The sequence below is a fragment of the Rhea pennata genome, chromosome 17, assembly GCF_028389875.1.
Source record: "Rhea pennata isolate bPtePen1 chromosome 17, bPtePen1.pri, whole genome shotgun sequence".
Taxonomy (NCBI): Eukaryota; Metazoa; Chordata; class Aves; order Rheiformes; family Rheidae; genus Rhea; species Rhea pennata.
Genome location: NC_084679.1, coordinates 1,727,173 through 1,754,663, shown reverse-complemented (window position 1 = coordinate 1,754,663; position 27,491 = coordinate 1,727,173). Strand labels below are relative to the sequence as shown.

Sequence of the window (27,491 nt, the reverse complement as noted above, 5' to 3'; positions counted from 1 at the left end):
GCAGAAAGGCAGTAGAGGGGCTAGGTGAGGCCATGCACGCGGCGCTGCCGGCCATGCTTGTCCCTGGCAGGAGCCTGCCCGCTGGCCTTTCTCGCGCTCCGCATCGGTCACACTTCCGCAGAAGCCGCTCTGTAAGCGGCTCCATAGGCCTTGCTCGCTGCCTCATAACGCACGGAGGCGCAGGACAAAAGGCGAGGCTTTAAAAGCGTGGTGCGCCTTTAAAGGCGCGCGGGACGGTGGCAGGACTGGCGGAAGGGGTTCTTCCTCGGGAACCCCCGCCCTCACGCGACATGGCGGCCGTGGAGCGCTGCCGGGAAACCCGCGCTGCCCTGACGCAAGATGGCGCCCAGAGCCGTCACTGCCCACAGCCGCCCTCACCCACTATGGCGGCGGCAGGGCGACCGCTCCCGCCTCCTTCGACGGCAGAACTGGCAGGGCGAAACTAACGCTTGGGGAGGGGGAAGCGGGGCACCCGGCGCCGCCGCCCCCTCTCCCGCGCGCACGGCGATGGGGCGAGCTCCCGGGTGGGCCGCTCCGCCCGCCCGCCCGCGGGGGGCGGGGGAATGGGCGGGGAGCAGCGACTTCCTCTTCCCCTGAGCTCGCCGGTGGCGGCAGAACCGAGCGGAGCCCGGGGGAGCCCCCCCGCGCCGGCCGCTGCCCTGGAGAGAACGGAAGGAAGAGAGACGGGGCGGGGGTGAGGCCGCGGGGGCCGCGCGGGGCTGGCGGCTGCTGGGCGGGAGCGGGGGGCACCCCTGGGGGTGGGGCGGGAGCGGGGGGCACCTCGGAGCGTGGGGCTGAGGGGGCGGGAGCAGGCCCCCCCCACGAGTGTGGGGCTGGGGGGGGCGGGAGCAGGCTTCACCCCGAGTGTGGGGCTGCGGGGGGCACCCTGGAGTGTGGGGCTGGGGGGCGAGGGAGCGGGAGCAGGGGGCACCCCCGAGTGTGGGGCTGGGGGGGGGGCAGGAGCAGGGGACACCTCGGAGTGTGGGGCTGGGGGGAAAGGGGTCACCCTGGAGTGTGGGGCTGAGGGGGGGGCAGGGGACACCCCAGAGTGTGGGGCTGTGGGGAGGTGGCAGCAGGGGACACCCCTCAGAGTGGGATGAAGGGTTTGCAGGGGGTTGTGGCCTGGGGGGTTTCTGAGGTCTCCTTCCCCTGAAGAAGGTGAGTGTCAGGAGTGATGACAAGTTTGAGGAGTCTGGGGTCCCCAAAATAAAGAGTAGGGGGAACAGTGAGGGTAGGCACCCTGCTTCCCCCTGCTCCTGCAGGTGTGTGGCATGATGAGTTCCCCTGGTAGGGCCATCAGCAAGTTTCCCCTGCACGTCCTGGTCTGGAATAATGACTACAGACGGCTGGATGAGGAGCTACGAGATAAGGTAACCTGGACATCTAACCAGCAACCCATCAGTAGAAACTTCCAGGTTTGGTGGCCGTGAAGACCCTGTGGTATCGTACAGGGCTTGATGGACCTTCCTTACTGCCTTTCTGGGGAGAGAAGTAACCCTGTTTGTGCACCCAGGTCTGTTTGTCAGGCCTGTGGTATAGTTATCCTTCTTTAACTAGTTAATTGTGCTTCATGGAGTGCTATTAGCAGATGTAGAGCTATACGGTTTGTTGTATAAGGTGTTTCTTAAACTTTGAGTTCCTATCTGTAAACTATGCTCAGAGCACTCAAGTGTTGTTTTCATAATAGCTCTGTAGAGCTTTTGTATTAGGACTGTCTGAAAAAAATCAGAAAGAGCAGATATGATGGATGTTACTGCCTCTCTGGTACAGAAAATTTTAAATACTGCTTACCTTAGTGGGAAATCAAAAAGCAGCAAAGGTGGCTGCTGCTGCCAAAGATTAAACTGGCCACTCTCTTGGCAAGGACGAGCAGTTCTTACTGCTTCTTTGCTGTCCATGACTGCAGGGGCAGCAGTTTTATACTTTTGCTGGAATGTTTTCAGCATCTGTTTAGAAAAAAAAAAAAAAAAAGGATCATTGTTTCATGCTGTAGAGTAGAAAAATACAAAGCCAGTCCTCTTTGGGAATGACCAAGGGAGAAATGGTAATGACGTAAGAAAACAGTCTGAAAATCTGCAGCAAACATCCTACTTGCTGAGATGCTATGGGAAAAGGCTGGCGTTCATTAATATAGAGTACAATTTGCAGAAGCAGAGCATATTAATTACATTATGGCTGACACCACAAGTATATGATCAGCTGTGCTACCTTTTAACGAGTGATTACCATTTGCAGATCTAACAGTAGACCACAATTTACTAATGCTTGCTTAGAGCATGCTCCTGTTCTTTTTAGATGAATCTTTGGAATGCAGCTACTCGTTATCAAATTCCTGTAATTCTGTTTCCTAGTTAACAAAATTCATAGTTTTAAAGACATATTTTTTCTGTTTATTTCTATTTCAGTAATGTTTTGATCCTTGAAAGTTTTTAATCAAACAGGGATAAATCTGCTTTTTGTTAGTCTAAGACTGCAGTTTGGTTAGCACCTACATCTGTGAAGTGCTGCTTCTTATCTCAAAATGTTTCTCGTTGTAAGGAAATGAGCAACATGTTAAGATGAAATATATTTGTGTCTCATTTCCTTTATCTGCTTTTAGATAACTTTATTTAAGTATTCCAAAGATATCCTGCCTCCTGCTTTCTTGGGATAAGCTTCTTGCTTTTGAAGGGGTGGGTGAGAGAATCAAAAGAAACTTGTGAGCTGCACTTGGTGTGGCAAGTGATGAATAGAATGTGTAGTTTACCTGTTAACAACAACAAAGAAAATTGGGAGGGATTTGATTTTTTGGGAGTCTATTATTTGTCAGTATGGAAGACATTGGAGCTATAGGAAGTAGGGAAGTAAATTAACTATTATTCAACCACAGAAGTGAAAAGAGGATGCTTTCAGTGAAGCTTTCCCAACTCGGTGTGATTTTTCAAATCTGATGCTGTCAGATAACCGGGTTAACTTGGATAATAACTTTCCTTTCTTATTCTGCTATTGACTTTCCCCTTTTCCTTTAGTTGTAGATGCTCTTCTGTTTCAAATCTCTATGCTAATAGTGAAAAATATGTAAGGTATGAGTATGTTGTGCTTGCATGTTTTGGATATTTATGCCTGTGTAGTTACCTTATTTATTTATTTATTTTGTGGCTTGTATAATGCACTCACTCTTCATTGTGCTGTGTGTGTCAGTCAAATGGATGCTTTGTAAATTACCATTTGCTTCCATACTTTCAAAAAGTGCTATACAAAATGAGTGTTGTATGGCCTGTCGCTTTTTCTTTCTTTCTTCTTTTTAATTTAATCTGCCATATAATAGCATTCTACCCTCTAGTGAGCTCTCAGGCTGTTGACTGTAATGGTGCAAAACATCAAGAATAGAGCTCCTGTTTTCTCCTGAGAAAGACTGTTTCTGAAGGGAGACAGAAGGGGAAATAACATCTGAGTTCTTGCTGGTGCTTCTCATTTTCTTTTCCTGTAATGTTTCACAGTGATATCTGTTCTTATCCTATTAGATTTATGGGTCTTGTTCTGCTTCTCTTTTATTTCTGTAGGGAGGTAAGATCGCACTGTAAGGAGTGCAGAAGGGCAATACAGTAGTGTTATGAAAGCTGAGTTGAATAGGTGTCACAAACGTATGGGAATACTGACTCCTTTTACATTATTACTGACAAACTTTGTTTATATGAACTGTCCTCAGTGAACTCTGATTAACTGCCTTTGATAGAACAACTGCAGTATTATTTCTATCTTGGGTACTCAACAGGATGTTGATCAACGTGATCCACGAGGCCGGACCTTGTTGCACCTTGCTGTTTCCTTGGGTTATATAGAATCTGCCAAAGTCCTTCTTCAGCACAAGGCAGATGTAACCAAAGAAAATGCACAGGGATGGACAGGTAAAGATAACTTTGGAAAGAAAAAAAGCTATATATTAATATTTTTGCATTGTAAATATTGTATTTTTTACTGCTTTTTATATTGTATGTTTTGTTCGAAAAGCAAACTGAAACCAGCTTGTGTCTTGATTTCTTTCAGTTTTACATGAGGCTGTCAGTACAGGAGATCCAGAGATGGTGCATATGATTTTGCAGCATCGTGATTATCAGCAAACATCTATGACACTTGGAGGAGTTCCTGAATTACTCCAAAAGATTAACGAAGTAATTATTTGGTTGAATTCGAATTAGTCTGGAGCAAGAGGTTCAGAGTAGTTCAATGAAGTAAACTAAAACCATGTGAACAGAGATTAGAACCCAACTGATCGGAAGTTGGGTGATCTTGTTCTTCATTTCAATTTGTATGTCCCATTTCAATTTGTATGTCCCATAGACTTGTGGGAGATGATGGAGATTCTTTTTGACTATTTTGAAATGCTTGATTATGAATTCCAGCGTTAGAGGCTGAGTCTTGAAGCTGTTACTGCTTCTGTAGTTAAAAAGTGTGAAGAGTAGCTCAGTAAAAAGCAGCTGTGATAGGCCAATGTCTTTTATATTTCTTGGTTTCAGTTTTGCTGTTTTAAGGTTCATTTGTCATGTCTCAAATTTTTTAAATCTGAAACATATGAGAAATGCTATACTATTTGTTTCACAATGTATTTTCTTCTTTCAGACTCCTGACTTTTATGTGGAAATGAAATGGGAATTTACTAGCTGGGGTAAGCACCTTGATTGTTGTTACCCCTTGTACATGAACAGGTCATTCTGTCTAACATTTAGAACCATCACAAAAGATGTGTGGAGAAATATGCTTATTAGGATCCTCCTGGCTTGCCCCCAGTATACGTATCTTCACCTCTCGAAGTATTCAGAGCTTTGAATATTTGATTTAGTCTCTTATTTTTCAGTTCCATAAATTATTCTTTTTCTTTTCTTTTAATGGAAACTGCGACCATGTCAGAGTTGTTGAAGACTTTCCTCAGGGCTTTGTTTATCTATCTCTGCGTATGCAGTGACTAAGACACTGCCTCATATATTGATGCACAGGTTACTCTATAAACTCCTTGCCCTTCTTTTAAATGAGTGAATGCTAGGCCTTACGGTTGACTTAATTTTTCCAAACAGCTAGCTATTAAACTGCTAGGAGACTGGTTTATTTCATTTCACATCTTAGTCTTGTCAAATGTTTTACTCCTTTTCATGTTAATCTGTAAATTAGAATCAATGTTTCTAGTCTCTAAATTCATTGCTCTTAAAGGTAGAGAGGATCTTAAAGGTAGATTTTTCTTTTATAGTGCCACTTGTTTCTCGAGTGTGTCCAAGTGATGTCTGCCGCATTTGGAAAAGTGGTGCCAAGCTACGAGTGGATATCACATTATTGGGTTTTGACAATATGAGCTGGGAGAGAGGAAGACGTAGTTTAATTTTCAAGGGAGAAGGTAAATATTTTAGCATGTCTGAATCATTGATCATCAAATACATTGTAAGCCACAATGAGAAAGGTGAGTTGAACTCGTGAAGACCTGTTGGGAATGTGTACTTACCTTTCAACAGAAATTTTCTATGCATCTTTTGTGACCTATAGAGTTGCTGTTTTGGGGTTTAACATAAGGGTTTGATTTCTTTGCTTTGAGGAAACCTGGGGTCAAAATACAGGAATAAGGCTAAAATTTGACTTCAATCTCTTTACAATTTCCCCTTCTATTCTGCCCTCATCCAAAATTAAAAAAGAACCCGATTTGCAGATTATCTGAAACTATCTCACCTGACTACAGAATAAAGTGAATTAACTTCCAGCCTCATTTTCATATAGAATGTATATACCCTGTTCATTTTATCCTTCTCAAGTGCTATTGCTGAGTTTGCAGGTGATGAGATATATCCTTCCAACAGATACTGGAGGCTGGGCAGAGCTAATTGAGATCAATCATGATGATAAGTTTGTAACAACAGAGCGTTTTGAGATTTCCCAACACATGAAGCATTTGACGTTGGGATCTATGACACCGAAAAGAAAAGATGTGGAAAGACGCCTTACGTCTCCTATTATTAATACATGCCTTGATACAAAAAATATTGCTTTTGAAAGGTAAGCTACAAAGTTTCTCATAATAAATAGACTCTGCAAGACTATGGTTGATCATACTTGCAATTAAGCTTTACAGACAAACTCTCAAAAGCCCTATTAGCAAAACTTTTATGGTTATGTCTGAAATTACTTTAAACTTCACATGCAATTAGTTAAAGAAACTTTGCTTGGTTGGCTTACTTCTCTTGCTTGGCAAAAAGTTTCCAGTTGAACTGATCTGCATGAAGCTTTTGGATCATCATATTAGTGTGGTCAGTGGTAACCTCTCATAAAGAGTACATAGTTCACCCAAATCTGTACAATAATGTCGAAACGAATGGATAGATTGTAGCGGGGCGTTGAGGATCCAGCAAGGGAATTATTTTATTTTAAATATTAACAGGTATAAATTTTAACAGGTTTTATTTTAGCTAAATAAGTAAAATCTCGCATTAATACTTAATCTCCTTCTGGAGTGTTTTGAAACACAGTAGAACACCCATATGATCGGATCATACTGTAAATAAGAGGTGCTTTCAAAGTGAAATATGTAATTCCATCACTTTTCTCCAGAATAGTTGAGCACTCTTTCAAAGCTTCCAAAGCTTAATCCTTGTGAGGTTCAGTGAGCCTTAGTAACAGTGGCATCTGTATATTCAGAAACTTGACCCAGGATTTTCTAGAAAAGTGATCCTACAAACCACTTCCCAAAATTTCAGTGACAGAGTACTTCTGAAATTAAACTGTGCATGTTGAAAGCTGCTCTGGCCAGGCTGTCAGACAAAATATTTCAGTAAGTTTTTAGATTCTCCTCCTGTCCTGTGGCTCAGATATCCAATCTCTGAGCCTCTGTGTTTTGGCCATGGACTGCACAAGAACAAAAACGGCATGGCCTCCTCAGCCCTCTTACGTAGTTTATGAGTGTGGGGACAAATTGGCTTGTGCTTTTGTCTGGGGTGGCTGAGCAAAAGTTTTTGATTAAAGCTTTTTTTTTAGAAAAATGGGCTGGGATCTGTGTAGAAATGCAACTGTATAGACACTTGTGGTGTTCACTTTTTATCAGAACTACATCTGGATTCTGGGTATGGAGGACAGAGAAAGCAGAAGGTGTAAATGGTTATGAAGCAAAGGTAAAATCTGTTCTGTACAACTAAGAAGTCTTATAGCTAACTGAAGTGTGATCGTATCATACCTTTATTTCCTGATTATCACAGGTTCTAAACTTTCCCCTGAGAGCTTTCTTGTTTTGTCAGCAGAACTGGGCAGGAGCAGGGAACTTCAAGGGTGCCAGCCTTATAAGAGTGATAGTGTCTGTCTGTGAGAATGTCAGCAGGGGCTTTTGGGGAGAGAAGGAGTTGAAGCACTTCAGGAGAAGAGGGGCAAAAGGTTCAGTGTAACTAGTAAAACTCACTTCTGTTCAAAAATTAGAATTGAACTCATTCTTGAGTGTTGGCATTCTTTCACTGTTCAGAAGATGAGGAGCCTGTTGAAGTGCCTTGAGCGCTCAGAAGTGATAAGATTGCAAGCAAATAATGGCCTCTTGCTGGCATGACTTGCGTCATTAATTCAAGTAATAAGACTGCTGGTAAACTAAAGACCCTGACCCTGCTGATGAGCCAGGCAGTGGATTTGATTGGTTCCATGTGACAGTTTTTCTGTGTTTTTACAGCCTTAGTGTTTTAGGAATTTAAGTTAAGAATCATGAGAACTACCTTTCCTAATTAATAAGTCTGTTTACTCTAGGTTTTAGAATTTGTGCAATGAACAGCACTTCTTTTTGTAGTTTCATTTAACAGTAAAATTAATGCTGAATAGCTTCATAGATTTATATGAAGGCTTTTCTCATAAGACTGCAGGACTGTTCAGATGGGTGCTGGGATTCATTAGTGTTCCTTTATAACTAAACTATCCAGTAAATTTCATTTGGAAGATGTTATCGAGGACTTTTTGTTTAGAAATAGGATAGTCTGACTTCTTTCCTGTTCGTTCTTGTAAAATCTCTGCCCAGGTGGGGAGCCTTTTCAGCAAGATAGGAAGTGCTTGTCTAGTTTTTAAATTCTTTCAGACTGAAGAAAAACAAAGTCTATTTAAAAGTGCATAAATCTACTTCCCAGGAAGCTGTTTGAAAGGCTGAATTCTGTTGCCTTTGAAATCAGTGGCCAAACTCCTTTCCTTTTCTCTTGGTGTATGATGCTTGAAAAATTAATGCTGTCTAGAGCTGCTGTGTCATGTAATTTTTAGGTTTTCTTATTTTATCAGTTTGCCCAGCAGGTGGCCGTGTAGTTTCAGCCTTAGCACAGGGCTGTCAAAAAAATTGTCTATAGCATTTCTGTTGTTTCAAAGTGAAACACTGCACTTTGGTGATTTTATTTTTTTTTTCCATTCTTGTTGATCACCAATATGTTTAAGAAGTTTGTCATAAGGAGAAGATCAATACTTCTTAATTCTGTCTTGCTCTAGATTTGTGTTCATGGTCTTTTATTACCTCTAAAGAGAAGGCTGTCTTTAACCTGTGTTGTACTTTCTTTTTTTTGTTATTATTATTTTTAGGTCTACACTGCAAACAATGTGAATGTAGTCACAAAAATCAGAACGGAACATTTAACAGAAGAGGAGAAGAAAAGATATAAAGGTAATTTTCCTACAGGATAGATGGGGTTATGTAGAACCTCTCTGATACCTTCTCTGTGTAGCTGCAGAAGTACTAGGCAGATACAGTGAAATACTTTACTTGCTGATCTTACTCTGCTTTAGTTTCATATTTTGTAACTGAGGTGGCTTATTGCTTGACTCCTACCATATGAATGAGCTGTTATTTATCCTAACTGTATCTGGAGGAAAGAGGAGCCCTTCAAAACCATTGAAAGCTTTACAAATCTGCACTCGTTTCCATGCTTTTAGCATGTTTCCTCTTCTGGAATGTGTTTGTGCCTTTAATTCATTTTTTTTTTGCTGTGACTACAAGCTTCATGTGGGTTTTGTTTGAGCTTTTTCTTTGTTTTTGGGTTCTCTAATTCTTTGTAGTATTTAAATTAGAGTGAAGGGAAGTTGGGCAGTAACCTTGCATGGTAACCTGCCCTTCATTTATCTACCTTGGGGCCAAGGAGGGAGGCACTGTGAAAAATAATTATTTGATGATAGAAATCACTGAAAACCTTTTCCTCTGTTCTGTGTCTTGTACACATCTTATTCTGTCACCTTTTGGTCCTGGTGTTTTCTGGTAAAGCTTATGGAAAAACTTGGTCTCTCTCCTGAATGTGAACTGCCTCCTTTACTTTGAGTTAGAAGCCTGGCTTGTTAGACTGGTGTGTACATGAATTTTAGTGCTATTCAATAGTAATAGATGACTTTTTTTTTTCTTCTGTTGTCTGAAGCTGACAGGAACCCCCTGGAATCCTTTCTAGGTACAGTGGAGCATGAGTACGGTGCTCAGGTGAGTGTCTTTGCCATTTTTATAATGGGTCACGACAGTGTAGAGATCTGTGTGAATAAAAGTTGGTGTGTGAATTGTTTCCTGTTTCTTCTGTTCAGCAGCAATTCTTATACAGAGACTTACGTTCTCCCTGAGGATCTTCTTGTTTGTTTTTAATCCTTAGCTGTTCCTTTATGAGTGGTAGTTGCTTCCTTCTGAAGGTTCCTATGCAAGGGGCATGGAATACATTAGTGAAGCGAGGGTTGGGCATTAGCAGTCCTGGTAAATCTGAGCAAGCAGAGTTTTTGGTGGCATCCAGCTGTTTTGGGAAGAAATGTCCACAAGCAAAGAGCCACAGATTGGCAGAAGCCTTGGTTGGCTTGATATTGTTTGGAAATCAATATCAGAAATGATACAATAATATACTGCTCTACAGCAATTCAGAAAAGTTGTGTGCTTGGCTGTTTTGAAATGTGTGTTGATAATGATTGTACATATTGCTTCAGAAAAGACTTCCTTGAATATGTATATATTAAGTATAATAGATAATAGATCTGCCAACTGCTGGCTCTGTATCAAGATAGCATCGTAGATGTTAACATGAGTCTAGAGCTTTTCCTTTAAAATACCCTGTCAAAGTTTTGACCTGTTTTGACTTTGACGCAGGACTGGGAGCCCAGAAGTATTGTAGCTTGTGCTTGCATTCTGGTCAGTTTCTAACTTTGAAGTATTGAATTGGTATGTAATAAGTGGGTTTTTAAGTAGATTCTGTTATCCTTAAAATTCTTGGAGATTTTTAACCGAAGTAGAAAGTACTCACTTGAGTCTGACCTGTAAATATTTGTGCATATATGTAGGGCTACTTTCACTGGTGACTAAAATAGAGGAGGAGTTGCTGCCTGTTCATTCTCTATTTTTGGTCTTTTTTTTTTCTTATAGGATCTAACAACAGAGTATGCCACAATTAACAATCCTACTGCTATTACTCTGGAGGAGTATTTTGACCCAGAGTTTGAACTGAAAGGTAGAGACATAGGAAGACCGAAAGAAGTCACCATTAGAACACAGAAGTGAGAAATGCTCTTAACTGTTTCCTGGTTTAGTATTTTTCAAGTTTTTTTTCCCAGTCATCTAATCCTTAGAAAACAATTTTGTACAAATATCTGATAAAATTTCCCCCCTTTTCTAAAAGAAATTAATCAAAAGAGGTATCTTGAATTATTCAGCCATACTCTAATTCTTCTTCTACTAGGTGGACAAAAACAGTTGGAGTGGTTGTAACTTTCTAGAAATCCTACCCTTGCCTATTGTAAGGTATCAATACAACTTCTCTTATGCATTGCCTTTGGCCTGATCGGAATGCAATTCAGTTTCTCAGTACAATAACCTTTTCTTTCTTTGAGATGTATGAAGCAGGGGACAATGCTTTGTATTTTGCTTTGTATCTGTTCTAAAACTATAAACTTAAAATGCTTTTATAAAACTTAATTTTACAGATTTAAAGCAACCTTGTGGATGAGTGAAGAGTTTCCTTTGTCTCTCATGGAACAAGTCACTCCAATCATTGATCTGATGGCTAGAACTAGTGCTCATTTTGCTAGACTTAAGGATTTCATCACTTTAGAATTTCCACCAGGATTTCCTGTCAAAATTGGTAATGTTCAGCATTTTTTTTTTTAATTTTAACATCTTCATTTCCATTCTACTGGTACTTACAGCACATTTAGTTTAAAAACTGGAACAAAAAACTAACAAGGTTTTTGTAAATGTCATCTTGACCATCTCTAGAAGTGAGAACCCAGATATATGTTATCTTATGTGCTCAGTATCATTAAATCTGAATTCTGAAGGGCCAATAGGATAATGTAATTTTAAAAATAATATTGTTTCAGTATGAACTAGCTGTTTGCGATCCTTTTCCTTTTGTCTCCAATATCTTAAATTATTTAAGTCTTCTCAGATCTTTAACATAGATTTTGAAATAGTGAGACTGATCAAGTCCAACTTCTTGGTGAAGTGGGTTGCGATTTGCTTTGTGGTTATGGGACGGTGTTTATGAAATACATTCAATAAACCTGTGCGGGTTTGATGTGGCTGCAAGTGTGGAAGTGAATGACAGACTTCTCTTTTTTTATAGAAATCTTGTACTCTCTCCTATAGAAATTCCTTTATTTCATGTGCTGAGTGCCCGAATTACATTTGAAAATGTTAATGGCTGCAGGACAGCTGACAAACCATCATCACAAGTCGTTGGAGGTGCACAGTGTGAGTCATCAGGTAAGGAGTGGAAATCACAGAATGGTTGCGGTTGGAAGGGACCTCTGGAGATCCTCTAGTCCAACCCCAGTGCTCAAGCACGGTGACCCAGAGCATATTGCACAGGATCGCGTCCAAGCGGGTCTTGGATATCTCCAGAGAAGGCGACTCCATAACCTCTCTGTGCAACCTGTTCTAGTGCTCTGTCATCCTCACAGTAAAGAAATTTTCCCTTGTGTTCAGGTGGAACTTCCTGTGTTTCAGTTTGTGTGTGTTTAAGTGATGCCTGTTGCTATGCATCACTTAAAGAGCCTAGCCCACCTTCTTGACACCCTCCCTTAAAATATTTGTATATGTTGATAAGATCCCCTCTGTCTTCTCTTCTCCAGGCTAAACAGACCCAGCGCTCTCGGCTTTTCCTCGTATGAGAGATGCTCCAGTCCCCTAATCATTTTTCGTAACCCTAGGCTGGACTTTCCAATAGTTCCAAGTCTTTTCTTTACTGGGGAGCCCAGAATTGGACACAGTACTCCAGGTGTGGCCTCACCAGGGCTGAGCAGGAAGGATGCAGTGGCTGCATCTTTTTATATTTCTATCAGTGGAATCCACCAAAGAAAGACAGGTTAACTGCAGAGAATGCAAAATTCACAGATGAGAGGAAGCTGCAATGCATGACATAGCTGATCTGGAGTGTGTGATATTGGTCATATGAATCCATTCTGCCACTTCAGAGCCTGCTCAAATGACTAAGCTGAGCTCTAGCAAGCTTTACAGGGTGCTTTATGATTGAAATTCTGGTGCGTTAGATCATAGTGCTGCTGTTAGTGAGAAAGCTACTGCTATGAGAAGTAGAATATAAAAATGTTGTGACAAATCAGTCTGCATGCCTTTCCAGGAGGCAGGGAGTTGTCTTAGAGTTAGATGTTTGTGACTACATGTATCCAGTTGACTGTCCTACGAGCTGTTACAGATCCAGTCATTAGGAATATCCTCACTGAAGTCTGAGACACTCCAGTATTTGTTTTGCAACCTTGCTTTTCTTTTTGTCAGAGTTCAGCCACCTTTGCTCTGTACTGCACATTGGCTTTACTTGTACAACTTGTCAGCTTCCTAAAGACTGTGTTCTCTCTTACTGCTCTACTTGGTTGTCATATAAGTCTTTCAAAACCTCTGGGTTTGTGTAGCTAAATGGTTTACCAGAGTTTTTGGAGTTAACTTAATTGTGTGTAAACATTCATGAGAATTTTTTTGAGCAACGGTTGTAAAAATGCACTATGCCATGTTTGTAACTATATTTGGCTTTTACAGGTGCTACTTTTGAGGTTGACCAGTCAGTGTTTGAGATCCCTAAATCTTACCATGTCCAAGATGATGGTAGGAACATACATGTGCAGGATGAAGATAATGAGATTATGCAATTTGCTATTCAACAGAGTTTGTTGGAATCTAGTGGAAATAAAGTAAGTATGTTGTAATCCACTCAGTGCAGATCTAACAGTTTTGCAAGGACTATGGAGAGATAGTTGCTCCTCTAAATTACACCTGTGGGGGTGTGGGGGGGAAATGTTACGTAGGACCTATTTTTCCTAAGAACCTCAAAGGAGAAAAATATAGTAATAAATTAAAAATAGTGACCCAAGAGTTACTTTTCACTGAGTCGCGTTGCAAGTCTGCTAACTGCTATGGATTTTTTTTTTTCCCTCTCACCATTTCTAGGAAATGGGTGCACATTCCAACGGAGCAGTTGCATATTCACAGGACTTCAATTTACAGTATCAGAGGTAATTTTTTTTTCCATATCAAGCCATGATGTGATAAAGAAAAAATACTTCCAGCAGTAGCATGAAGGAATTGTGCATTTTTTTTTTCTGTCCAGGTAATAATTTTAGGCCTCTTTTCCTGTTGATCTTATAGTTTTTATTGCTTCAAGAAATAAGAACCTCAAATTAGACCTCTCTGGTTTATATAGCGTGACCCTTTTGCTCAGCTGTAGGGCTGGAAGACACATGTAACTGAGATTCTTTGCTCAACAAAATAAGCACAGTTCCTAGAACTGTGAATTAGATCCCTCTAGTATTTGTTAGGTACTGAACACTTCAGGGTAGTTCTTACTCAATTTTGAAATCATTATGTAATCCTTACAAACTTGGCAACATATTTAATGAACCCCTGAGAATATGCTGTGGGGTCATCCTGTAGCTAAGCTCAAATAAATGTTTGTGCACACAAATAACTGTGTCCTCCTGGTGCCTTGTGTATGCGGGAATGATGGCACCTTTAAGCAAGGTAAGAATCCTTTCAGAAGCCCACTGGAAATTTAACTGTTAATATTTCAGTGTGTATAAAAGATTCTGAGGAACCTTCAAAGAACAGGTTTTATCTTGGGAACTTCATGGCCATTAGAACACATTACTCTTATCTTGAGAATTGCTTTCTTCCCTTTAGGAAAGGGATTCAAATTTGCAATTAGAGAACAGTTGCAAAGGAGGATTATTGCAGGAGTAGTGATACAGAATCTGTGCCTCTTGTTTTTTGAAGCTATTTTTCTTTCTTCAGGGCACTGCAGGAGAGCTTTCTAACAAGCTCAGGTAATTCACACTGCAACACTCCTAGTGAGCCTTCCAGTTTTGAAAAAGACTTGCAGCTTGCTATGGAGTTGTCTGTCCGAGAGCAGGAGGAACGGGAGAAGCAGCGTCGTGAAGAGGAAGACACAGAGCTTCAGCAAGTTCTACAGCTTTCGCTTGTGGAAAAATAACTCCTTACTAATCTCCTGAAATAAGGATGACCAAAGTTGTGTGAAACAGAAAGCTTTTATAGCTATCAGCCTGAGGACTACTCCTGGATTACTAAAGTAAACATTTCACCTCCCTTCTTAATTGTCCTCGTTAGCATAAAACATAGTTCAGAACCTCTGCTGTGGTTTTCCACCTTGATTTGTGGGCTGGAGCACAAAAAAGACACTTTTGCAGATTGTGCAGTGCTTAACTGTGAGAGAGTTTCAGAACACGAGGATCTGCATTTGGCTCCCCAGCCATGCAGTCTTAGCTTTGAAAGAAAAGTTTTATGTAAACGCATTTATTAAAGAGCAGATGGAAATTTTGCTTAGCATCGGGGCATAGGATTGCCATCAAGTTTGAGAACATGATCTATGGGGAGTTTAGGGGGAAAACTTCTTCATTACTTACCAAAGAAATAGTCATCTGCTTAGTCGCTTCTCAGTAACTCAAAGCTATTGACTGTGCTTCCTCCAGCTGTTACTTGGAGGAATATCTATCTATCTATATACATACACACACATACATGCATACAGTAGTTTTTCATGCTGACAGTATATCATGCTGACAGACATTTTCTTAGGTTTGTTTATACACAACTAAGGATATTTCCTCTCCAGTTACCGAGATTTTTATCACATGCTCATGCTTAAGAGGGATAATTTTATACTTGAACAGCTAATCCAAGTTTAAGATTAAACTAGTGCTTTCTGAAAAAGGACAAAACAAGCCAGTAACATTTTAGAGCCTAAAAGGGGACCATCTGTCTGTTAAAGTAGCAGTTTCTGTAGTGATTCAAAACCAGCTAGTTCACATAGTCAGAAGGCAGCAAGAAAATAACTGGTAGATACAGGTGCTTCTTGAGATGATTCTGTGTGTGTGTGTATGTGCATGCATGCGTGCCTGTGTGTGGGTGCTAAACAAAAAAATCAGGTGGAATTTTAATGTACACTTACACATTGGAGAATAAGTTTTAATAATTCTGTCACCTAAAAGGGAAATGCTTATATTAATTTTTAAAATTAAAATGTTCATCCTTCATGTGAATACATATATTTTTTTATCTGAATCTTTTTATTGATTTTAAAACAAGCCAATACAAGTACACTCAAAAAACCAAAATGGTATTGTAACAATTCAAAAGTATATTTTAACCAGCTTTCCTCAGGTCTTTAGTCATACTATATAGTATTTGTAGCTGTTTTGTCTGCACTTCTGTCAATGTTTACAGTATTTATGCTGTGACTAAAGTGCACTCCACAAGTACACAATGTACATCCACAGGAAAGCCTTATTGTAGTCAAATATGAGCAATATTTTTTAGTCCTGGTTGGCAGAAGTGTAAAGAACCTATGGTACCTATGGTCTAATATTTCTATGTAACCCTGCACTTGTTACTTGGGTAAAACAGGGCAGTTCTATGTGACCAACTATTAACCAGTGTAAAATCACTATAAAAGACTTGATCATCACCAGTGAGATGGTTGGTAACTTGGAACTCTATTTTAAACCAGTAATCTGTTGTTTTACATAGCAAATGACTAAAATTGCTTCTGTATACACTAGAACAGGTATATCTGCATCATATTTCTTTAAAATTACATGGCTTGTATCCCTGAATAGTTTGTTTGATATTTGCAGGAACGTTCAATATCACTTCCTTGCATGTTAGCAGTGGTCTATGTTGGAACTGTTGAGTCGTTCTTTGAAAAGAGAATTACTTTCACAGCTGCATAAAAGGGAATTAGCCTTGCATTGAGCTCTTGACAAGTTGTGAGGTATAAGAATTTCTTTTCCTTCAGCGGAAATAAAGAGTGCTGTTGCCTTTATAAAAGCATCTGTCTGACATTGCTTATTTCTACTAAGCATTTCATGGTTTCAGGGGAAATAAGATTCTTAAGCTGAATTATTTTGTTTTGTACATCGTAAACTAAAGAATACTGTGTGGTTTTAATTTTAAGGTCCCCGCTACTAAGCCTGCAACTATAAAAAGACTTATTTTTCACTGTAACATTATTTATTTATTTATTAAGTAAAAGGCCTGCTTCTGTGAAACATGCTACTTTTCTTAAATCATAGCTTACCTTTTACCTATGTAGTTAAGATGTATCTTCTGATCACCTGTACACAAGCTTGTGCTATTTTCTTCAAGAGTATACAATGCTTTATTACCCACACACTAATACGTTTCTAGCATAGTAACTGGATTTTTTTTTTTAATAACTCCTTATCTGGCTTTTTGTTAAACTTCTGTCCTTTTAAGGACACAATTCACAGAAATTCCAATACTTTCAGCCAACCTTTTAGGTCTCCCCTCTGAAAAGAGGGTTGGTAATATACAAATATGTTTTAAGTAAACATATATATGTTTATGAAAAGCATTTTAATGTTAGAATTTCAATGCTAGAATTTCAATGCATTACACACAAAGTACTGATGAAAAAGAGATAGGAAAAGAACAGTAAAAGGTTACATAGTGTTTTTGATATTAACACAGATTGTTGTACCAAAAAAAACCCTCGTGTGTGTTAACTGCTTTTGCAGTGAAGCAGAAAAGCAGGAATTCAAAGCTGGGAGTATTTATAGGTTGAGCTACTCGTAACTAGCTCTGGAGTGCCTTCAGTGAATGTTCTTTGGAGATTCACGCTGGTGTCAGTGCTGTTTGTTTCTATCCCTCCCTTGATGTGAGAATAAACATTTATACTGTTTTGTGCTTTTGAACTGTGATTTCAAGTAGCTTTTGTACAAGCTATGTACAAAAATAGTTCCTGATCTGTTTATCTTGGAAACTCTTACTAGTGTGCTGCTTTTGGCTGACTTTTTAAATCAAAATGTATAGTCTTCATAATTCTGTTGCTTTTAATTGAATTTTGCCTGTTACGGTGGAGTTATCAGTAGTCATTATTTGCAGGATCACCTTTAAATTTGAGCTCTGATTCAGCACTATGCTTAATGGACTACGTGTGCTGACTGAAGATAGACTGAGCGGTCACCTGAAGGGCATCTTTCATTTTCAGTTTACTTCAGCAGCAGCATCGTGCTGCCACTCTGTTAAAGGTTTCTTCAGGACTCCGGCTGAAATCGCAGTGCTGAAGTGCTCAGCTGCATTCAGCTCGCCTGTGAAGACTGAAAGGTTGTTTCCCACTTTTGCGAACAAACTCCACTGATTTCTTAAGTGCTCTTACTGCTTGGGCACTACAGCTGCTGCCTTTGCAGATCTGAATAACTGACACAACTTAACATCCGTATTGGATGTAACTCGGCAAATAGCTGCCCAGAAAAAGGAGAAATAACACGGGGTCCAGCTGATTCCTCTAGTGTCCTAAAGGATCTCAAACACTGTATTTCGCCAAGTCAGAGAACAGTTCTTTGTCAAGAAAGACCCAAGAAAATCAGGCTTCAAGTAGCTTGGTAATATTATACCACTGCCCTCGCTTTTCCCTTGCACAGACCTTACCCATCCTTTTAATGGTAAATTTATCAGTCGTATCGGGCTGGGAAAGCAGCTGCCTCGTCCCTTCATGCAGCTACGGCAGAGGCAAGGCCGAGCAGAACGTCCATAAATAAACGAAGGAGTCTTGCATTGCTTGCTCAGCTTTTTATTTGTACAAAGAGACACAGCAGGGAGCAATGAGCGCGCACAAGCAGATCGCAGCTCCAGGGAACGCGGAGCTGCGGCTCCAGGCCTCCCCCTTGCGAGCAGCACTCAGCTCCCGGCGGGAAGTTTTACAGCAGATGAAGGACAAAGTGATACAAGACTCTGATGCGACTGAAAAAAAGAGCAATGTTACCTTGTTCCCTCTCTCATCTCATGTAGATTAGAAGTTATATTTGCTCTAGACCGACCTCATACCATCATTTTACTAAAATAACAGAGCAGTAAAGAAAATCACTGAGAATGGTCAGTGTCCTTTAAAGTAAACTGAATCAGAAAACATGTAAAATGTAACACAAGGTTTTAGAGAACATGTCAACACAATTGTCCTGGAAGTAAAGTTTCAAAATAAATTATATAAAAAAACCCACTATGTTAAATATCAAAGTAATACATACAAGCAAAATCCAGTTATTACTCACGGCAGTGCAAAAAAAAAAAAAAAAAATAGCAGCATTCATATGCAAGTGTGATTTCAGTGTAAGCACTTGAGCTCGTTACACACGACGCACAGAACAGGGATGTGTCCGTGGCTCAACCGCTTCCAGGGAGCGGGGACGAGCGGCGCGGCGAGAACGGGCTCTCCAGCCGGACCGGCTTGTTACCAACGCTGGAAGCTCGGAAGTGTTTCCAGTATCGCAGTAACCTGCCCCGGCTCCCGCCAGGCGGGTGTTTAGTGCAACCCCCCGCCGCACCCAAACGCGTAACAGGTTCGGCGTTGCGGTTTCGGCGCGAGGCTGTCGGCGGGTGTTTGGTCGAGGGTAAAAGCAGCCGGTGTCGGGCTCAACCGGGTTTTGCTCGCGCGTCGGCGTTCCCGCCCGGAGGCAGGCGCGCGGCCGCGGCCGGGCGTTCGCCTCCGCGAGGAACCGTCCGGACTCGGCGCTGCGGCGGGGAGCCGAGCTCACCGGGGAGCACAGCCCGGCCCGGCGCCGGCGCCATCGCCACCGCGACCGCGGCCGGCGCTAAACCGGGCCGGGCCGGGCGGACGCGGCGCGGAGGGCGTCCGCCGCTCGCTGCCACCGCTGGCGTCCCGTCGGCACCGCCGCCGTCTGCCGCCACCGTCATGGTCCTGCCACCGCCGTCTGCCGCCACCGTCATGGTCCCGCCGCCGCCATCTGCCGCCATCGTCGTCGTCGTCGTCCCGCCGCTGCCGTCGTCTGCCGCCGCCGCGGCCCCGCCGCTACCGCCGCCGCACGGGCTTGTAGACGCAGAGGGCCAGGAGGACGATGGCGAGCAGCAGGGCGCTGAGGACGCTGCCCAGGAGCGCTGCGGGCCGGGGCGCGGCGGCTCAGCGGGCGCGGGCGGCCCCGGCCCCGCGGCGCCCCGGCCGCGCCGCGGCCTTGCGAGGGCTCCCTCCCCCCGCACCCTTTTTCACCCCCCCCTTTTTTTTTTTTTTTTAATTACAGAAGGCTGTTTTAAGCCCTCACCGCCTCTTTTTAATAGGTTCCAAACGCCTTCGCACGCGCAAAGCGCTAGTAACTACCCGGCACCGCGGCGGGGGGGCCCAGGCGTCCGGGGGGGCCCAGGCGTCCGGGGCCCGCTGCTTACCCAGGTTCTGCTTCTGCAGCACGGCGTAGGGCCGGCTCCGCGCCGCGGCGGCCGCCAGCGCCCAGCCCCGCACCGCCGCCATCGCCCGGCGCCGCCCCTTCCTCCTCCTCCTCCTCCTCCTCCTCTTCCTGCCGGCCCGGCCCGCCCCGCTCCCTCCCTCTCTCTCTCCCCCTCTCTCTCCCCGGCGCTTCTCTCCCTGCTCCCTCGTCCCGCTTCCCGCCCTCTCTCCTCTTCCCTCCTTCCCTGCTCCCCTCCCTTGTCCCCTTCCCCCGCTTCCATCCTTCCCCTGTTCCCCTCCCCTCTTGCTTGTTCCTTCCCCCTTCCCCTCCCTTCCCTGTTTTCCTCGTCTCTCCCTGAGCCCTTCCCTTTCCGTCCCTCCTTCCCTGTGTCCCCTTCCCTCGCCTTTCCCTTGTTCCCCTCCCCGGTCCCGCGCCTTTCCCTCCTTCCCGTCCCCGCTCTTCCCGTCCCCTCGCCTCTCCCGGCTCCCGCCCCGGTGGGCAGCCGGGTCCCTGCCGGGGTCCCCGTCCCCCGGCGCGGCCGAGCCCCCGCGCCGCAGCCCCCGCGCCGAGTCTCGCCCCGGCCGTGGCGCGAGCCGGTGCCGGGGCCACGCGCCCTCCCCGCTCCGCGGTCCGCAGCCGGCCCGGCGCGCCTCGCTCGAACGCTGCGTCCTCTCCCCCGTCTTATCCCGTCGTAACCGGCGTCGGCTTTATTTTCCACGTCACCCCGGCACAGCTAGCGGCACGCAGCGCTTGCGTCCGCTCGGTTTGCGCAGCGAGGCGGCGAGCGTTCCCGAGCGGGGCGCGTTCGCGCCCGGCGCGGGGCCTCGCGCTCGGCTTCGGCTCCGGGCCGCGGCGGGGCAGCGCTCGGCGGGGTTTGGTCGCTCGGCTTCCAGCCAGGCCGGGCTCTCGTTTGCGCGCAGCCGGGTCCGGCTCTCAGCGCTGCCGATCGCGCGTTTCCTGCCCGCGGTGAGGGCCGGCTCTGGCCTTGCAGCGCGCGACGCAGAGGCTGCCGGCGCCGGCCTCTGCTGCGGTGCCCTCGGGGCGCGCTGCGGGAGCTGCCGCGGCGCCGCGCCGGGGCCGAGAGGAGCGGTCCGCGGCGGGGAGAGCCACGGCAGCGCTGCCTCTGCCCGCCCGATGTGGCGTTTCGGCAGCGCCGGGGCAGCCGCGGGGCGGTCCGCGTCCCTCGGATGCGCCGCGGCGCTAGCGGAGCGGCGACAGACGCACCGCCTCCGCCTGCGGCTCTCGTGCTGTTTTCTCGGGCCGAATGCAGACGGCGAGACGCTGGAGGACGTCGGGGGCCGGGAAGGTTGGCACCGGGTTACCTTCCAGCCCGGGGGCTGCGCGCGGGAGACCCTGGTGCCCCCCGTCCTGCTCTCCCCCCGGCCGTGCGCCCGGCGGCACGGCGTGGACGCCGCGTGCCCGTCCCACCCGCCGTGGGGAGGAGGTGTCCCGCGAAGGGGCGCGCAGGAGGGGCGGGTTTGCGCCTCCGTCCTGCCTACGAGCTGCCGCTGTCTTCTGGCCCGGCCCAAATACGGCTTTTGAAATACGGCTTTAAAGGGATTAGGCCATCGAGCCGTGCTCCTCCGAGCCCTCGGGAAACCGGGTCACCAGAGGGGGCTGGAAGGACGGTGCAGCGGGAGGAGCGGGCCGCCCGTGCCAGCTCCCACCCCGCGGGCGCCGGAGCCGCCGCGGAGCGGCCCCCGGCCCCTCACCTGCTTGAGAGACCCCGGCGTCCACACCAGCTTGTACACCATGTAGAAAGGGATGCAGACGAAGGACGAGGCTCCTACGAGGGAGCCCACGGAGATGCTCCATGCCGGGTACTGGTAGTCGAAGAGCGCGAGAGGCGGCTGGTCCAGCAGAGAGCTGGCGATGATGAACTGTTAGCGAACGAAGAGGGTCGCGTTGGGGAAGGACGGCAGCAGAGCGTCCTGCGCGCGCAGGGCTGGGCCGCGGACACGCAGCCGGCAAAACCTCCGCACCGGGAACGGGCAGGGCCCGTTGGGGAGGCTTAAGCAGCCCGGCAGAACAGCCCCGCTCGCTCCGCAGGGCGAGCAGAGCAGCTGCAGCATTTCCCCAGCCCTGCCCCGAGTCCGGGCTCATCCCGCGGCCTGACAGCGCTCGCGTCGCTCTGCCGTTGCTTCTAACTGCTAACAGTGAACGTGGCTTTGGCAGTGACGTTTCCCAGACTGCCAGCGCTCGCGCCGGTTTACTCTTGCAGTTCTTCCTCTGACAAGCCGCAAAGACGATGGCCTGCAAAGGCTGCACGTCTCCGCAGGGAAATGAAACCGTTTGCTGCCTGCTTTGATGATGGTGCTTCTCTCTTAAGAACCGAGGCAAAGCTCTTGGAGCCGTGATTAATCCCCGCAAGGTTTCTCCTCCGCACCTCGCAGCGGCAGCCTTTGAAGCGCGGCAGGGCTGGCGGTTCAGAGGCGGCGGGTCCAGCACGGGCTGCGGTGGGTTGGGGGCCACGCTCGCGGCTGGCTGAGCGGGCAAGCGCGGGGCGCCCGCGGCGTCGGCAGCTCCCTTTCCCAAGGGGGTGAAACAGGCCGCGTCCAGCGTGTGCTAAGCGTGCCCGGCTGCCAGCACCTGGCTGTGCCTGGAGCGCAGCTGCCAAAGCGGCTGGAAAACGCACTTGTATCTCCTTGTCTTTGAGAAATCCCCTGTCCAGGGCTGTGGGCAGCCTGCAACGTTTCCTAATTAATTTAGGAGCTTCCCATTGATTTTATGTTGGAGAGAACAGTGGGGATGCATGTTTCCCAAACAGCAGCCTTTGGCAACCCCCTTGCTCAGTGTTTAAAGGCAAACTGGTGACTTGATTTGTCACTTGGGATATTGATACTCACTGCTAGGAAGGCAGGGCTGATGGCGACCCAGCAAACCTTCCAGAACATCCCCGGGGCAAAGCCCAGCATGGCTTTCACGTCGCTCGAGAACCGCTGGATCCCTGCCGGAGGGAGAGCCGTCACGACCCGGGGCGGCCGGGCCCCGCACCACGGCGGGATGCGCGGGCTGGGAAGCGCGGCGCCCTTTGGCCCTCGTCCCGCCGTGCCGGGAGTCTCGCGTGCGCTCCTGCGCCGCCGTGCCCCCGCATTCCCGGCCGTTCCCCGGCGTGCCTGAGGCTCAGCACACGTGTGAGCGCCCGCAGGCTGGGCAGAGCATGTGCTTAATAACGGTTTCTTACCGTAAAACCAGGACACGGCTATTGCTTCCAGTAGCACCACGGCCAGGATGGAGCAGCCAGCTCCGAATTCCTCCAGGAGCTTCACCACGTACGCACCGCCCTGGAACGACACAGGCGAGGTGGCGGCTCGCCCCGGAGGCGCGCTGCGCCCCTCTTGCTCTCAGCACCTGGCTTCTTTGCCAAGGTTCGGGTTCCCCGGGAGGCTCGGCCAGGGGGACGGAGAAGCTCCCCCAGCCCCGCTCCTGCGGGGCGTCTCCTGCCCCACGGCGAGCAGGGAGGGAGTCTCCTGCGTCCCTTGCACCTCGGCCGTGTCCCCAGGCTCTGCTGCGGGGACGGACCTGGCTGGCGAAGGAGCAGGCCATGCCACGGTGATCTCTGAGGGCTTCCCGAGCTCGGGGGGGGGGGTTAGTGGAGAGCTGCCGGCAGAGCCTCTCGGGGCACTTAGCAGGTCTCTGGCAAAATCTCCCTTCTTTGAGAAAGGAAGGGACGCGCGGCGGGGGTGAAGCAGAGCGTGTCCGGCCCGCCGGTGCCGTACTCACGTAGGTGAGGGTGCTCAGAGAGCCCAGGAAGCACACTGTGATGAGGCCAAGGACAAAGAGCTCCCGGCGCTGAGCGAGGACGTGCGGGTACTCGTCCATCACGGCCGTGATCACCGCTTCCAAGCCCCCGAACTGCAACGGGCGCGCTGGCGTGAGGCAGAGGAAGAAGGCACCCGCCTCTCGAGGAGATCTGCTGCAGCCCCGGGCCCTCTCCGTCCCGGCTCCGGGTCACCCGGCCTCCACCCAGAGCGGCGCCCGCCTGCCCGGGCTTCACAGGCGCCGGATCAGGCCCGCTAGCGGCGAGCAGCCCGTGCCCAGCCCGGCCCCGTGCGGGCTGCGGGGGCCGGGCCAGCAGCGGCCGTGCCCCGAGGGCCCCGTTCTTCCCGGCAGGAATTGCCAGCCGTGCCCGCCGCGCTTCGCAGAGGCGCCTACCGTGCTGTCCAGCCCCAGAGTTATCAGCATGAGGAAGAATATGATGGCGAAGAAGGTAGATCCCATCATATTGGCGATCGCCTCCGGGTAGGTGATGAAGAGGAGGCTCGGCCCTAGCGGGGAACGGGGACGGCGTGGCGGGAGCGTGGCAGGAGCGGCCGTGCCCGGCCCCAGGTGCGCGCCGGGCTGGGCACGCTCGCAGGGCCAGGGCCGGTCGGCACCGCGGCCCCCGGGGCGCCGCTGCTCGCCGGAGACGGACCTTTGTCCTTGGCCACGTCCTCCACCTCCACGTCCCTCATCTCGGCCATGTAGCCCAGCACGGTGAAGATGACGAAGCCCGAGAGGAAGCTGGTGAGGCAGTTGACCGCGCTGGTGACCAGGGCGTCCCTGGAAAGCAGACGGGGGGACGTGTCCCGCGACGCCGGTGCCCGCGCAGACCTTTCTGCGAGCTCGGCTCTCGCCCGGCGCGGCCCCACGGCACAGCCGCGCTGCTCACCGGTAACAGTTGTTGTGGAAATGGTTGTAACTGGCCAGAGCGAGGAGGACGCCGAATCCGGGGCCCAAGGAGAAGAAAATCTGCGCGGCGGCGTCAACCCAGACCTGGCAGGGAAGCGAGGGGCAGGCTGGCGCCGGGGCCGGGCGGGCGCTCCGGGCTCGGCAGCGCGGCGGAGCCGGGCTCCGTCCGCCTCGGCCGTGCTGCCAGGCCTCCGCTCCCGCCTGGGGCTCGGAGCAGCGAGGGAGGGAGCAGCTCTCCCACCGCGTCCCCGTCCACCCACCCGCAGCGGGAGGAGGGAGCGCGAGGGGGCCCGAGCCCCTGCGGCGCCCGGCCGGGCAGGCTCGAGCCCCGCGGCTCCTTTGATGAGAACTGCCCCCTCCCCGCCGCGCTGCTAATCACCCCCCGGAAGCCTGTTGTCAGGCCAGCGGCGGGAATAAAGCCCAGCGGCAAATGAGATGGGTGATTCGATTACAGATTTACATTTCCCAGAGCTCGTCCAGGGCTTCCGCAGGAGCGAGGAGGCCGGGGCGGCCGGGGTCGCAGGCGAGGGCGCGGGGCCCCCGCTGTGCACTCACCGCGGTGCTCAGGAGCTTGCCCCAGTCCGGGCGCAGGTAGAAGACGACCCCTCTCCAGGCGCCGGGCAGGGTGGCCCCGCGGACCAGGAGGACGAGGAGGACGACGTAGGGCAGCGTGGCCGTCACCCACACCACCTGCAGCGGAGGCGGGGGTCAGCAGCGGCTCCGCCGAGCCCCCGCGCTGTGCGGCACGGCCGGGCGCTGCGGCCCGGGCGGCGGAGGGGTGCTGGCGAGGGCTGCCGAGGGGGCAAGGCCCCTCGTTTAACTAGTCGAGAAGCCAGGTGCCCGCCGTGCTCAGCCCCTCCGGCGCGGCCGGGGCGATGGAGGGGAGCCGCCGGGTGCCTGGCGGTGCGGCACGCGCGCCCAGGTCCGTGCCACCGGCCCCCTCTTACCTTCCCCGAAGTTTTCACTCCTTTCCACAGGCTGAAGTAGACGATGGCGAAGATGAGGAAGAGGCAGAGGAGCAGCTGCCAGCGGATGCCCCCCACGTCGTAGAGGCCGCCGGACTTCTGGATCTCCAGGACCTTCCTCCTGCGGCCGGAGAGCCCGGTGCCGGGGAAGGGGACTCGGGGCGGCGCACGGCCGCCGGCTGCGCCCCACGGTGCGGGCTGCTGGGACGGGGCTCGGCGGCTGCTCGCCGGGGACACGGCCCGGGCAGGCCACGTGCCCGTCTCCGCAGCACCGCAGGAGGGGACAGACCCTGCGGCTCCCCGGGAGCTTCCCCGAACGGAGGCTGCGGGCACTGGTGCTCCCGCTGCCGGTGCTGCTGGTCCTGCTCGCCGGCCGGACCCGGGCGCATCCTCAGGGACCTGCCCCGGCTCAGCGGCCTCACCCGCTTCCACGCACTTACGTGTAAAACTCCTCGGCGGGGGACCGGGAGGAGTTGGTCCAGGTGACGTTGCTGCCCCCGAAGTAGTTGGTGCAGTTGGGCGTGTTCCAGGGGTTGTCGCAGCTGGTCCAGGGCAGGGTGCCCGAGAGGGACGAGTAGAAGTAGTAGAGAGCCCAGGCGATGATGGTGTTGTAGTAGAAGGAGACGTACAGGCCGATGATGCAAATGGCAAAGCCGATGCCTGGGAAAAGAGGAGGGCCGGTTCCCGCAGCGCCGGCGGTGCTGCCTCCGCCGGCCCTCCCTGCCGCCATCCCTTACCTTTAAAGATGGGGCAGATGCGTTTCCAGATGGGGATGGCGCCGGTCCCGTGGAACTGCCCCAGTGCCAGCTCCATGTAGAAGAGCGGCACCCCACCGAAAAGGGCCATCAGCACGTAGGGGATGAGGAAGGCTCCTGCGGGGCAGGGACAGTGCGGCGCTGAGCCCCGCCGCCGCCGCCGCCGGGCCCCGCAGCCCTGCTCCGCCGGCCGCTGGGGCCGCGCGGCCCCAACAGCACGGGGGGCAGCTCAGTTAGTCCAGCCCGCGCGGCTCCTCCGCGCCCTCTCCTCCAGGAGCGGGCTGGTGCTGCGGGGTCCCCGCCGCGGGCACGGCGGGCTCTGCGTCGGGGCATGGGCGAGCTGCCAGAGCCCCTGCAAGAGGGAAGCTCCCGGGCCGCCGCGGGCAGGGCGCTGGGGAGGCGTGCGGTGCAGCGCTGGCCTCGCTGCTGCAAACGCGTCCAGCCGAATCCCGAGCCCCGACCCGCCCGCAGCTGCGCTCCTCTGCCCCCTCTTTCCGGGCCGGTCCTGGCCCTTCGCCCGGCGTGCTCCAGCCCGGGCACCCCACAGCCACACTTTAGCCTCAACTATGGCTCTAATTATTTTCCTCTAATGTTCTCAGTCACAGAGAGGATGTTACCTGAGTGCCTCCAACTCGGGCAATTAAATCCACAGTGTTTCTGCAAACTGCACAAAAGTTTCATTCCCTTTCAGTCGTCCTCTGTGAAAGTTTTTATCTTCTCAATGCATTTAGCTATCATTTACTCCAGTCTTTTCCTTAGTGGAGCTAATGTGTCCTAACTTTCTGCTGCTTGCCCCGGCCAGGAGGGAGCTGCGCGAGGGGCACGGCGCGGGCAGCGCCGGGCGCTGGCTGCGTGCATCCGTGCCTCGCCGCCTGCCCGCCTCAGCCCAAGGCTCGAGCATCCGGACGGGCTGCTCCCCCAAAGCACCAGATCGTAAAGTGCCCAAATCTCCCACCCCAAATTTACAGCTTAGTCGTTACCTGAACCCTGTTAGTTTTCTCTTTTTAGTCTTAAAATGACTAACCATACAACGCGTGCTAGCTATGCATAGCTGCAAGCTGACATCTCTAATCACACCAGGAAAGAAGCAAATGGAAGAGGAGTTTTAGTGACAAAAAGACACAAAACAGGAAAGAGACGGATGTCAGCAGAAGTTGGGTTGCTCCCTGAAACTGCCCTCGCTGGAGAGGGGCAGCTACAGGCACAAACAAAGGAGAGAAACGGCAAGTCTGCCAGGTCTGAAAGATGAAAAACAATTCTTTTTTCTCGAAAAGAAGACTTAAATAATCCTAGATGTGTCCTTACCCCCTCCGTTTTGATAGCAGATATAAGGGAACCGCCAAACGTTGCCCAGATCGACAGCGAATCCAATTACGGAGAGGAGGAAATCCATCTTTTTGCTCCACTTGTCCCTGGGGCGGGCTCGGGGGCCGGGCGGCGCCGGCGAGGGCTGCTCTGCCAT

The 27,491-nt window shown here is 49.5% G+C and overlaps 3 protein-coding genes across 4 annotated transcripts; 1 reads left to right on the top strand and 2 right to left on the bottom strand.

Moving 5' to 3' along the window:
• Positions 1-377: 377 nt before the first annotated feature.
• Positions 378-17,157, top strand: ANKRD13A (ankyrin repeat domain 13A). 2 transcript variants are annotated; one of them, XM_062590168.1, is made up of 16 exons: positions 378-694; positions 1,292-1,370; positions 3,755-3,887; positions 4,027-4,151; positions 4,600-4,645; positions 5,222-5,365; positions 5,820-6,015; positions 7,058-7,124; positions 8,545-8,626; positions 9,369-9,427; positions 10,346-10,476; positions 10,903-11,060; positions 11,567-11,683; positions 12,971-13,122; positions 13,379-13,443; positions 14,219-17,157. In XM_062590168.1, the coding sequence occupies exons 1-16, from the start codon at positions 564-566 to the stop codon at positions 14,415-14,417; spliced, it is 1,884 nt and encodes a 627-aa protein (XP_062446152.1). In that variant the 5' UTR covers positions 378-563; the 3' UTR covers positions 14,418-17,157. The 2 variants fall into 2 exon arrangements, with proteins under 2 accessions (XP_062446152.1, XP_062446153.1); XM_062590169.1 differs by having other exon boundaries at positions 616-694; positions 1,263-1,370.
• Positions 17,158-18,019: 862 nt separating this feature from the next.
• On the bottom strand, positions 18,020-19,723 carry C17H12orf76 (chromosome 17 C12orf76 homolog). The gene is made up of 2 exons (XM_062590205.1): positions 19,640-19,723; positions 18,020-19,357 (listed from the first exon to the last, which is right to left on the bottom strand). The coding sequence occupies exons 1-2, from the start codon at positions 19,719-19,721 to the stop codon at positions 19,272-19,274; spliced, it is 168 nt and encodes a 55-aa protein (XP_062446189.1). The 5' UTR covers positions 19,722-19,723; the 3' UTR covers positions 18,020-19,271.
• A 1,036-nt stretch (positions 19,724-20,759) lies between these two features.
• On the bottom strand, positions 20,760-27,491 carry LOC134148359 (sodium-dependent serotonin transporter-like). Its single transcript, XM_062590339.1, has 13 exons — positions 27,335-27,491; positions 26,012-26,146; positions 25,715-25,934; positions 25,257-25,395; positions 24,865-24,999; positions 24,290-24,393; positions 24,053-24,180; positions 23,794-23,906; positions 23,362-23,493; positions 22,823-22,922; positions 22,485-22,585; positions 21,351-21,518; positions 20,760-20,919 (listed from the first exon to the last, which is right to left on the bottom strand). Exons 1-13 carry the CDS (start codon positions 27,489-27,491, stop codon positions 20,839-20,841), a joined length of 1,713 nt encoding a protein of 570 aa, XP_062446323.1. The 3' UTR covers positions 20,760-20,838.